Genomic DNA, 13456 nt, shown 5'->3' on the forward strand with positions numbered 1-13456 from the left:
AGCAAGAAAAACAGTCAAATTGAAATGACAATGGCCAATCATGATACATTTCTCGTCCTGATGATTTAACTGGACTATTGAGGAAAAGAGAAGTCAAAAGATGAATCAAGATTGACCCCCCCCCCCCCCCCCCACATTGATAAAAGGGGCATGGTGCTGTTGGGAATCAACAGTATATAGACATCTAGTTAATGAATCAACAGTAATGAATCAACAGTATATAGACATCTAGTTAATGAATCAACAGTATATAGACATCTAGTTAATGAATCAACAGTAATGAATCAACAGTTAATAGACATCTAGTTAATGAATCAACAGTAATGAATCAACAGTATATAGACATCTAGTGAATTAATCAACAGTATATAGACATCTAGTTGATGAATCAACAGTATATCGACATCTAGTCAATGAATCAACAGTAATGAATCAACAGTAATGAATCAACAGTATATAGACATCTAGTTAATGAATCAACAGTAATGAATCAACAGTATATAGACATCTAGTGAATGAATCAACAGTATATAGACATCTAGTGAATGAATCAACAGTATATAGACATCTAGTTGATGAATCAACAGTAATGAATCAACAGTATATAGACATCTAGTTAATGAATCAACAGTAATGAATCAACAGTATATAGACATCTAGTTAATGAATCAACAGTAATGAATCAACAGTATATAGACATCTAGTTAATGAATCAACAGTAATGAATCAACAGTATATAGACATCTAGTTGATGAATCAACAGTAATGAATCAACAGTATATAGACATCTAGTTGATGAATCAACAGTAATGAATCAACAGTATATAGACATCTAGTTAATGAATCAACAGTATATAGACATCTAGTTGATGAATCAACAGTAATGAATCAACAGTAATGAATCAACAGTATATAGACATCTAGTTGATGAATCAACAGTAATGAATCAACAGTATATAGACATCTAGTTAATGAATCAACAGTATATAGACATCTAGTTGATGAATCAACAGTAATTAATCAACAGTAATGAATCAACAGTATGTAGACATCTAGTTAATGAATCAACAGTATATAGACATCTAGTTAATGAATCAACAGTAATGAATCAACAGTATATAGACATCTAGTTGACGAATCAACAGTATATAGACATCTAGTTGATGAATCAACAGTAATGAATCAACAGTATATAGACATCTCGTTGATGAATCAACAGGCACATTAGTAGTTGATCAGAAGAGAGCATTAGATTAGTGTGCTTTTAACTCACTCCTTATCTGCTTCTTCAGTTCCTTGTTAGGGTCCAGCCAGTTCTGGAGAAAGAGGCAATTAGCTGGTAATCAATTCATTACTAATGTTAGACCATTAACTTGTGACTGCAGAGTGCTATTTAACACTGGAAACAAGTCCATGAGCCATCACTGATACAAATACGCCAGATCAGGCGGAGAGGCTGTCTCTCTGACCCATCACTAACACACTAACACAGCTAATCACAGCCCGGTCTAAACACATCATGGGTCTCTAACTACGTTCCTGAAGAGGCTGTCTCTCTGACCCATCACTAACACAGCTAATCACGGCCCAGTCTAAACACCGCGACCAAAACCCCAAATCTCAATCGACATTGAAATGACTAAAACCAAATAGAAACTGTGTATAAGTCATCTATAGTCTCTTCACTCTGTCCAGCTAGATAACAGTCATTTATAGTCTCTTCTCTCTGTCCAGCTAGATAACAGTCATTTATAGTCTCTACACTCTGTCCAGCTTGATAACAGTCATCTATAGTCTCTTCACTCTGTCCAGCTAGATAACAGTCATTTATAGTCTCTTCTCTCTGTCCAGCTTGATACCAGTCATCTATAGTCTCTACACTCTGTCCAGCTTGATAACAGTCATTTATAGTCTCTACACTCTGTCCAGCTTGATAACAGTCATTTATAGTCTCTACACTCTGTCCAGCTTGATAACAGTCATCTATAGTCTCTACACTCTGTCCAGCTTGATAACAGTCATCTATAGTCTCTTCACTCTGTCCAGCTTGATAACAGTCATCTATAGTCTCTTCACTCTGTCCAGCTTGATAACAGTCATTTATAGTCTATTCACTCTGTCCAGCTTGATAACAGTCATCTATAGTCTCTCCACTCTGTCCAGCTAGATAACAGTCATTTATAGTCTCTTCACTCTGTCCAGCTTGATAACAGTCATTTATAGTCTCTTCACTCTGTCCAGCTTGATAACAGTCATTTATAGTCTCTACACTCTGTCCAGCTTGATAACAGTCATCTATAGTCTCTACACTCTGTCCAGCTTGATAACAGTCATCTATAGTCTCTACACTCTGTCCAGCTTGATAACAGTCATTTATAGTCTCTACACTCTGTCCAGCTTGATAACAGTCATTTATAGTCTCTTCACTCTGTCCAGCTTGATAACAGTCATCTATAGTCTCTACACTCTGTCCAGCTTGATAACAGTCATCTATAGTCTCTACACTCTGTCCAGCTTGATAACAGTCATCTATAGTCTCTTCACTCTGTCCAGCTTGATAACAGTCATCTATAGTCTCTACACTCTGTCCAGCTTGATAACAGTCATCTATAGTCTCTTCACTCTGTCCAGCTTGATAACAGTCATCTATAGTCTCTTCACTCTGTCCAGCTAGATAACAGTCATCTATAGTCTCTTCACTCTGTCCAGCTAGATAACAGTCATCTATAGTCTCTTCTCTCTGTCCAGCTTGATAACAGTCATTTATAGTCTCTTCTCTCTGTCCAGCTTGACACCAGTCATCTATAGTCTCTACACTCTGTCCAGCTTGATAACAGTCATCTATAGTCTCTTCACTCTGTCCAGCTAGATAACAGTCATCTATAGTCTCTTCACTCTGTCCAGCTAGATAACAGTCATCTATAGTCTCTTCACTCTGTCCAGCTAGATAACAGTCATCTATAGTCTCTACACTCTGTCCAGTGTGATAACAGTCATCTATAGTCTCTACACTCTGTCCAGCTTGATAACAGTCATTTATAGTCTCTTCTCTCTGTCCAGCTAGATAACAGTCATTTATAGTCTCTACACTCTGTCCAGCTTGATAACAGTCATCTATAGTCTCTTCACTCTGTCCAGCTAGATAACAGTCATCTATAGTCTCTTCACTCTGTCCAGCTAGATAACAGTCATCTATAGTCTCTACACTCTGTCCAGCTTGATAACAGTCATCTATAGTCTCTTCACTCTGTCCCAGCTTGGATAACAGTCATCTATAGTCTCTTCACTCTGTCCAGCTAGATAACAGTCATCTATAGTCTCTTCACTCTGTCCAGCTAGATAACAGTCATCTATAGTCTCTACACTCTGTCCAGCTAGATAACAGTCATTTATAGTCTCTACACTCTGTCCAGCTTGATAACAGTCATCTATAGTCTCTTCACTCTGTCCAGCTTGATAACAGTCATCTATAGTCTCTTCACTCTGTCCAGCTTGATAACAGTCATCTATAGTCTCTTCACTCTGTCCAGCTAGATAACAGTCATTTATAGTCTCTACACTCTGTCCAGCTTGATAACAGTCATCTATAGTCTCTACACTCTGTCCAGCTAGATAACAGTCATTTATAGTCTCTACACTCTGTCCAGCTTGATAACAGTCATCTATAGTCTCTACACTCTGTCCAGCTAGATAACAGTCATTTATAGTCTCTACACTCTGTCCAGCTTGATAACAGTCATCTATAGTCTCTACACTCTGTCCAGCTAGATAACAGTCATTTATAGTCTCTTCACTCTGTCCAGCTTGATAACAGTCATTTATAGTCTCTTCACTCTGTCCAGTTTGATAACAGTCATGTATAGTCTCTTCACTCTGTCCAGCTAGATAACAGTCATTTATAGTCTCTTCACTCTGTCCAGTTTGATAACAGTCATCTATAGTCTCTTCACTCTGTCCAGCTAGATAACAGTCATCTATAGTCTCTACACTCTGTCCAGCTAGATAACAGTCATCTATAGTCTCTTCACTCTGTCCAGCTTGATAATAGTCATTTATAGTCTCTTCTCTCTGTCCAGCTAGATAACAGTCATCTATAGTCTCTTCACTCTGTCCAGCTTGATAACAGTCATCTATAGTCTCTACACTCTGTCCAGCTTGATAATAGTCATTTATAGTCTCTTCTCTCTGTCCAGCTAGATAACAGTCATCTATAGTCTCTTCACTCTGTCCAGCTTGATAACAGTCATCTATAGTCTCTTCACTCTGTCCAGCTTGATAACAGTCATCTATAGTCTCTTCACTCTGTCCAGCTAGATAACAGTCATCTATAGTCTCTTCACTCTGTCCAGCTTGATAACAGTCATCTATAGTCTCTACACTCTGTCCAGCTTGATAACAGTCATCTATAGTCTCTTCACTCTGTCCAGCTAGATAACAGTCATCTATAGTCTCTTCACTCTGTCCAGCTTGATAACAGTCATCTATAGTCTCTACACTCTGTCCAGCTTGATAACAGTCATCTATAGTCTCTTCACTCTGTCCAGCTAGATAACAGTCATCTATAGTCTCTTCACTCTGTCCAGCTTGATAACAGTCATTTATAGTCTCTTCACTTTATCCAGCTTCATAACAGTCATCGAAACAAAAGCTAGACAGTCAGGGAGCATCTAAATTCTAAAAGCGATGGATATAACATTTGTACAGCGAGGAAATATACTCAAGATGAAGGGCAGCAGCCCCCCAGACCTTGGTGAAGACCCAATGTGGCCCGTGGGGGTAAATGAGTTCGACACTCCTGATCTAGAACCTTCTGTACTCCACCTTCTGGTTCTCCACGTCACGGTACGTCATGCCAAAGTAGTCCGTCTCCAGCAGGTTCAGATGGTCACACACCTTGGCAAACAGCAGCTGGCCTCTGGCTTGTTTCTGGTGACATACACAGATCAATCAACCAATCAATGAAATGTATTTATAAAGCCCTTCTTACATCAGCTGATGTCACAAAGTGCTGTACAGAAACCCAGACTAAAACCCCAAACAGCAAGCAATGCAGATGTAGAAGCACGGTGGCTAGGAGAAACTCCCTAGAAAGGCCGGAACCTAGGAAGAAACCTAGAGAGGAACCAGGCTATGAGGATTGGCCAGTCCTCTTCTGGCTGTGCCGGGTGGAGATTATAACAGAACATGGCCAAGATGTTCAAATGTTCATAAATGACCAGCAGAGTCAGATAATAATAATCACAGTGGTTGTAGAAGGTGCAACAGGTCATCACCTCAGGAGATCATTATCCAATAGGAGGATGAGGGTAATAATATTGGAGCTTACATCACTTCATACTCCAATGATCACAGTACACACTAGCATATCACATAGAATGTTTGTGTCACGACTTCCGTCGAAATTGGTCCCTCTCCTTGTTCGGGCGGTCGACGTCACCGACCTTCTAGCCATCGCTGATCCATTTTTCATTTTCCATTGGTTTTGTCTTGTCTTCCATCACACCTGGTTCCAATCCCATCAATTACATGCTGTGTATTTAACCCTCTGTTCCCCCTTATGTCCTTGTCGGTGATTGTTTTCTTGTAGTGCTTATGCAACGGTGTGCTGGTATTTACCGGGTTTTGTTTGACCCATTTATTGTTCTGTTGACGGTGGTTTATGGATATTAAACGACACCGTTGTAAATCAGTGTTCGCTCTCCTGCGCCTGACTTCTCTGCCCGCCGGTACGCACCTCGCTACAGTTTGCCCAATACAGTGCTTCCCTCCAAGAGGTATGCTAGTATAGTGTGGAGAATGGAACCTCTAGTTGATCATATCTGTTATTAACAACGCCAGTACAGTGCGTCTTGCAGGGATCAATATGGAGAAATGGTTAATTGACGAGAGAGCAGGATCAGACATGTAGAACTTGTTCTGAACTGGCCTACCTGGTTAAATAAAGGTGAAAAAAGTGAAGAAAAAAAAATTATGTTATAGACACAGAATGGCCATGACTTCCTCTCTGATGTCCTGACCCCACCCCCGACCCGCCCCTACAGCGTCTCTTAGCCACGCCCCTATAGCATCTCTTAACCCCGCCCCTACAGCTTCTCTTAGCCCTGCCCCTACAGCGTATCTTAGCCCCGCCCCTACAGCTTCTCTTAACCCCGCCCCTACCCTCCGTCTCTCCTCCCCCTCTCCCCTCCTCCTCCTCCTCTTCCTCATCCCCCTGTACTCACATCCACCGTTGTGGTGTAGTCGGTGCCATCTAGCAGGGTGATTCTACACTGCATGTTTCCCTCTCCCCATCTCTCCCCTCCGTCTCTCTCCCCCTCTCCCCTCCGTCTCTCTCCCCCTCTCCCCTCCGTCTCTCCTCCCCCATCCCCCTGTACTCACATCCACCGTTGTGGTGTAGTCGGTGCCATCTAGCAGGGTGATTCTACACTGCATGTTTCCCTCTCCCCCTCTCTCCCCTCCGTCTCTCTCCCCCTCTCCCCTCCGTCTCTCTCCCCCTCTCCCCTCCGTCTCTCCTCCCCCATCCCCCTGTACTCACATCCACCGTTGTGGTGTAGTCGGTGCCATCTAGCAGGGTGATTCTACACTGCATGTTTCCCTCTCCCCCTCTCTCCCCTCCGTCTCTCTCCCCCTCTCCCCTCCGTCTCTCTCCCCCTCTCCCCTCCGTCTCTCCTCCCCCATCCCCCTGTACTCACATCCACCGTGGTGGTGTAGTCGGTGCCATCTAGCAGGGTGATTCTACACTGCATGTTCTTCAGCTTCTTGACTCCCCTCAGTGGAGACTTGATTGACAGGCGACTGGTTGACGATCTGGTAGATGAAAGGTCCTCAAACTACATCAGGGAAAAGAGTAAAGGACACAGGATGTTTAGCGATTGATTCTTCATTAGGGAGGACATTTATCTAGTAAGTGTTTGTTTAGTATGTGTTGTGCTGTCACTTGACGGGAGAGAAACAGAATAACAGTGTTTAAATGATAGAAGACAATAATACAATACGGAATGGGTGCCAAACAGATTTTTGGACGTGCACTTATCTACAATGGTTATCACATCGTTACTGGTCATACAATTAAGATTGGTCCCGTCGTCATGACTACATAGAGAAGCGTTACATCCCAGTAACAGACTGGTTCCCATGACCACAGAGTCTAGGGTCACAGAGAGAGCAGTTTAACACTAGAAACGCCATAGGCCAACGGCCACTGACGCTTGATTTTGTAAATTTAATAAATTGCTCCCCTCCCCCCAAAAATGCAATGTCCTGCTCCTTTTCCTGACTTTTCCTAAATGTTATATTTTACCCCACTCATTTGTCAGAATTTTGAAATCATAAAAGTATTCAGAGTCTTTTTACCAGTTATTTTCACACCTATTACTAACTTAATCCGCCAAGACAATGTGCTGTAGGACGTTGGTACCCAGCCAGGCTCCAAGACAATGTTCTGTAGGACGCTGGTACCCTGCCAGGCTCCATGACAATGTGCTGTAGGACGTTGGTACCCTGCCAGGCACCAAGACAATGTTCTGTAGGATGTTGGTACCCAGCCAGGCTCCAAGACAATGTCCTGTAGGACGTTGGTACCCAGCCAGGCTCCAAGACAATGTCCTGTAGGACGTTGGTACCCAGCCAGGCTCCAAGACAATGTGCTGTAGGACGTTGGTACCCAGCCAGGCACCAAGACAATGTGCTGTAGGACGTTGGTACCCAGCCAGGCACCAAGACAATGTGCTGTAGGACGTTGGTACCCAGCCAGGCACCAAGACAATGTACTGTAGGACGCTGGTACCCTGCCAGGCTCCATGACAATGTGCTGTAGGACGTTGGTACCCTGCCAGGCACCAAGACAATGTTCTGTAGGATGTTGGTACCCAGCCAGGCTCCAAGACAATGTCCTGTAGGACGTTGGTACCCAGCCAGGCTCCAAGACAATGTCCTGTAGGACGTTGGTACCCAGCCAGGCTCCAAGACAATGTCCTGTAGGACGTTGGTACCCAGCCAGGCACCAAGACAATGTGCTGTAGGACGTTGGTACCCAGCCAGGCACCAAGACAATGTGCTGTAGGACGTTGGTACCCAGCCAGGCTACAAGACAATGTGCTGTAGGACGTTGGTACCCAGCCAGGCTCCAGGACAATGTGCTGTAAGACGTTGGTACCCAGCCAGGCACCAAGACAATGTGCTGTAGGACGTTGGTACCCAGCCAGGCTCCAAGACAATGTGCTGTAGGACGTTGGTCCGAGGCCCAGGGGGGGCGGGCAGCCGGCTCCAAGACTGGCGAGGACTGTCCGCCGGCTCCGCTGGCGAGGACGTTGGTACCCGGCCGGCTCCAGCGGCTGAGGCGTGGACCCAGCCAGGCTACAAGCTGTGCTGTAGGACGTTGGTAACCAGCCAGGCTCCAAGACAATGTGCTGTAGGATGTTGGTACCCAGCCAGGCTCCAAGACAATGTGCTGTAGGACGTTGGTACCCAGCCAGGCTCCAAGACAATGTGCTGTAGGACGTTGGTACCCAGCCAGGCTCCAAGACAATGTGCTGTAGGACGTTGGTAACCAGCCAGGCTAAAAGACAATGTGCTGTAGGACGTTGGTAACCGGCCAGGCTCCAGGACAATGTGCTGTAGGACGTTGGTACCCAGCCAGGCTCCAAGACAATGTGCTGTAGGACGTTGGTACCCAGCCAGGCTCCAAGACAATGTGCTGTAGGACGTTGGTACCCAGCCAGGCTCTAAGACAATGTCCTGTAGGACGTTGGTACCCAGCCAGGCTCCATGACAATAAGCTGTAGGACGTTGGTAACCGGCCAGGCTCCAGGACAATGTGCTGTAGGACATTGGTACCCAGCCAGGCTACAAGACAATGTCCTGTAGGACGTTGGTACCCGGCCAGGCTCCAAGACAATGTGCTGTAGGACGTTGGTACCCAGCCAGGCTCCAAGACAATGTCCTGTAGGACGTTGGTACCCAGCCAGGCTCCAAGACAATGTTCTGTAGGACGTTGGTACCCAGCCAGGCTCCAAGACAATGTGCTGTAGGACGTTGGTACCCAGCCAGGCAGCAAGACAATGTGCTGTAGGACGTTGGTACCCAGCCAGGCACCAAGACAATGTGCTGTAGCACGTTGGTACCCAGCCAGACGCTAATGCGTCTCTCTCTCCTCACTGAATGAATGACAAATGGACAAATGGGTGATAATTGTTGCACCTTACTTCACAATAACTTTTAAATTACTTCACAATGTAATTTAAATTAGGCCTAACTGCATGATAAGGAGGGTGAATAGGTTGATTTAATATAGAAAAACAAAAGTGCAACGATGAGTTTGTGCTATGCTTATTTATCATCGTTGGCGTTCATTGTTAATAATTTGACTGCGCGCCTTGCGGGTTGACGTCATTCTCTTTTACGTTTGACTTTATAACAAAACGAAGCTGTTCCAGGACTATGCACTATTTATCAAGCCTTGGTGCTTATGTTTTACGCACCTTGCAGGTTGATATGCATCTGATGCGTATACTAAAGGAGACAACACTCTCAACGTTCTATAGCGGGTTACTTATAGACTTCAAGGCCAGGCGGTTGTACTGTTAAAGCTGTTCTGCAATTTTGTCCCCAGAAGAAAATCCAATTTTCCACCTCACTGACAACAAAGTACTTTGACGTCTGCTTTGTGAGACGGAGAAAAACAGGTACTTTGGCCTGCAAGATATTTTGGCTTTCCTCACTTTTGAAATGCTGTGAGTGAATCTCAATGTTCAAAAACCATTTAACTCCATCCTTCCTCCATCCTCCATCCTTCATCCTTCCTCCATCCTTCCTCCATCCTCCATCCTTCCTGCATCCTTCCTGCATCCTTCCTCCATCCTTCCTGCATCCTTCCTCCATCCTTCCTGCATCCTTCCTCCATCCTTCCTGCATCCTTCCTCCATCCTTCCTGCATCCTTCCTCCATCCTTCCTGCATCCTTCCTCTATCCTTCCTCTATCCTTCCTCTATCTTTCCTCCATCCTTCCTCCATCTTTCTTCCATCCTTCCTGCATCCTTCCTCCATCCTTCCTGCATCCTTCCTCCATCCTTCCTGCATCCTTCCTGCATCCTTCCTCTATCCTTCCTCCATCCTTCCTCCATTCTTCCTCTATCCTTCCTCCATCCTTCCTCTATCCTTCCTCCATCCTTCCTGCATCCTTCCTCCATCCTTCCTGCATCCTTCCTCTATCCTTCCTCCATCCTTCCTCCATTCTTCCTCTATCCTTCCTCCATCCTTCCTCTATCCTTCCTCCATCCTTCCTGCATCCTTCCTCCATCCTTCCTGCATCCTTCCTCTATCCTTCCTCCATCCTTCCTCTATCCTTCCTCCATCCTTCCTCCATCCTTCCTCCATCCTTCCTGCATCCTTCCTCCATCCTTCCTCCATCCTTCTTCCATCCTTCCTGCATCCTTCCTGCATCCTTCCTCCATCCTTCCTGCATCCTTCCTCTATCCTTCCTCCATCCTTCCTCCATCCTTCCTCCATCCTTCCTCCATCCTTCCTGCATCCTTCCTGCATCCTTCCTGCATCCTTCCTCCATCCTTCCTGCATCCTTCCTCTATCCTTCCTCTATCCTTCCTGCATCCTTCCTCCATCCTTCCTGCATCCTTCCTCTATCCTTCCTCCATCCTTCCTCCATCCTTCCTGCATCCTTCCTCCATCCTTCCTGCATCCTTCCTGCATCCTTCCTCTATCCTTCCTCCATCCTTCCTCCATCCTTCCTGCATCCTTCCTCTATCCTTCCTCCGTCCTTCCTCCATCCTTCCTCAGCTCAATAGAAACGTGACCTACAGATGACAAAGGTAATTTGAGTGACTTACAGACATGACTGTGCCAGAACTAAAGTGTGTGTGTGTGTATGTGTGTGTGTCGGTACATCTGTGAGTGTGTGTGTGTATATGTGTGTCAAATCAAATCAAATTGTATTGGTCACATACACATATTTAGCAGATGTTATTGTGGGTGTAGCGAAATGCTTGTGTTTCTAGCTCCGACAGTGCAGTAATATCTAACAATTTCACAACACATACCCAATACACACAAGTCTAAGTGATGAATTAAGAATGCACACTACAGTTCAAAAGTTTGGGGTCACTTAGAAATGTCTTTGTTTAAAAAAAAGCAAAAACAATTGTCCATTAAAATAACATCAAATTGATCAGAAATACAGTGTAGACATTGTTAATGTTGTAAATGACTATTGCAGCTGGAAACAGTAGATTTTTTATGGAATATCTACACATGTGTACAGAGGCCCATTATCAGCAACCATCACTCCTGTGTTCCAATGGCACGTTGTGTTAGCTAATCTAAGTTGATCATTTTAAAAGGCTAATTGATCATTAGAAAACCCTTTTGCAAATATGTTAGCACAGCTGAAAACTGTTGTACTGATTAAAGAACCAATAAAACTGGCCTTCTTTAGACTAGTTGAGTGTCTGGAGCATCAGCGTTTGTGGGTTCGATTACAGGCTCAAAATGTCCAGAAACAAATAACTTTTCTGAAACTCATCAGTCTATTCTTGTTCTGAGAGATGAAGACTATTCTATGTGAGAAATGTCCAAGAAACTGAAGATCTCGTACAACGCTATGTACTACTCCCTTCACAGAACAGCTCAAACTGGCTCTAACCAGAATAGAGAGAGGAGTGGGAGGCCCCGGTGCACAACTGAGCAAGAGGGCAAGTACATTAGAGTGTCTAGTTTGAGAAACAGACACCTCGCAAGTCCTCAACTGGCAGCTTCATTAAATAGTACCCGCAAAACACCAGACTCAATTTCAACAGTGAAGAGGCGACTCCGGCATGCTGGCCTTCTAGGCAGAGTTGCAAAGAAAAAGCCATATCTCAGACTGGCCAATAAAAAGAAAGATTAAGATGGGCAAAATAACAAAGACACTGGACAGAGGAAGATTGGAAAAAAGTGTTATGGACAGACGAATCTAAGTTTGAGGTGTTCGGATCACAAACAAGAACATTCGTGAGACGCAGAAAAACTTAAAATATGCTGGAGGAGTGCTTGGTGGAGGCAATGTGATGGTCTGCGGGTGATTTGGTGGTGGTAAAGTGGGAGATTTGTACAGAGTAAAAGGGATGTTATAGAAGGAAGGCTATCACTCCATTTTGGCAACACCATGCCATACCCTGTGGACGGTGCTTAATTGGAGCCAATTTCCTCCTACAACAGGACAATGGCCCAAAGCACAGCTCCAAACTATGCAATAACTATTTAGGGAAGAAGCAGTCAGCTGGTATTCTGTCTATAATGGAGTGGCCAGCACAGTCACCGGATCTCAACCCTATTGAGCTGTTGTGGGAGCAGCTTGACTGTATGGTACGTAAGAAGTACCCATCAAGCCAATCCAACTTGTGGGAGGTGCTTCAGGAAGCGTGGGGTAAAATCTCTTCAGATTACCTCAACAAATTAACAACTAGAACACCAAAGATCTGCAAGACTGTAATTGCTGCAAATGGTGGATTCTTTGACGAAAGCAAAGTTTGAAGGACACAATTATTATTTCAATTAAAAATCATTATTTATAACCTTGTCAACGTCTTGACTATATTTCCTATTCATTTTGCAACTCATTTCATGTATGTTTTATTTAGAAAACAAGGACATTTCTAAGTGACCCCAAACTTTTAAACGGTAGTGTATATGGACGAGCGATGTCAGAGCAGCATAGACTAAGATACAGTAGAATAGAATACAGGATATACATATGAGATGAGTAATGCAAGATATGTAAACATTATTAAAGTGACTGGTGTTCCTATTTATTAAAGTGGACAGTGATTTCACGTCTATGTATATTGGCAGCAGCCTCTCTGAGTTAGTGGTGGCTGTTTAACAGTCTGATGGCCTTGAGATAGAATCTGTTTTTCAGTCTCTCGGTCCCAGCTTTGATGCACCTGTACTGACCTCGCCTTCTGGATGATAGCGGGGTGGACAGGCAGTGGCTCGGGTGGTTGTTGTCCTTGATTATTTAAGTCATTATCTTTTTGGCCTTCCTGTGACATCGGGTGCTGTAGGTGTACTGAAAGGCAGGTAGTTTGCCCCCGGTGATGCGACTTCTTCACCACACTGTCTGTGTGGGTGGACCATTTCAGTTATGTCCTTGATGTGAGGTCCTTGAAGCTTTCCACCTTCTCCACTGCTGTCCCGTCGATGTGGATAGGGGGCTGCTCCCTCTGCTGTTTCCTGAAGTCCACGATCATCTCCATTGTTTTTGTTGACGTTGAGTGAGAGGTTATTTGTGTGTCACCCTCAGTTTCTTCTCCCTCCTCTCAGTCTCTTCTCCTCACTCTCTCTCCTCCTCTCTGTCTCTCCTCCTCTCTGTCTCTTCCTCCTCTCAGTCTCTTCTCCCCCGTCGCTGTCTTTCCTCCTCTCTGTCTCTCCCCCCTCTCTGTCTCTTCCCCCTCTCTGGCTCTTCCCC

General features: G+C 44.5%; 1 protein-coding gene across 1 annotated transcript in view; it reads right to left on the reverse strand.

Annotated features, from left to right (window-relative positions):
- LOC139550115 (band 4.1-like protein 3) overlaps positions 1-13456 on the reverse strand; it is an 82713-nt gene that overhangs the window by 54744 nt on the left and 14513 nt on the right. Inside the window, exons 3-5 of the mRNA XM_071360756.1 lie at positions 6693-6830; positions 4822-4926; positions 1274-1316 (exon numbers count right to left, since the gene is read on the reverse strand). Coding sequence (XP_071216857.1) covers positions 1274-1316; positions 4822-4926; positions 6693-6830 — 286 coding nt within the window. The remainder of the gene's footprint in view (positions 1-1273; positions 1317-4821; positions 4927-6692; positions 6831-13456) is intronic.

Source organism: Salvelinus alpinus, chromosome 23 (genome assembly GCF_045679555.1).
Source record: "Salvelinus alpinus chromosome 23, SLU_Salpinus.1, whole genome shotgun sequence".
In the NCBI taxonomy this organism is placed as follows: Eukaryota; Metazoa; Chordata; class Actinopteri; order Salmoniformes; family Salmonidae; genus Salvelinus; species Salvelinus alpinus.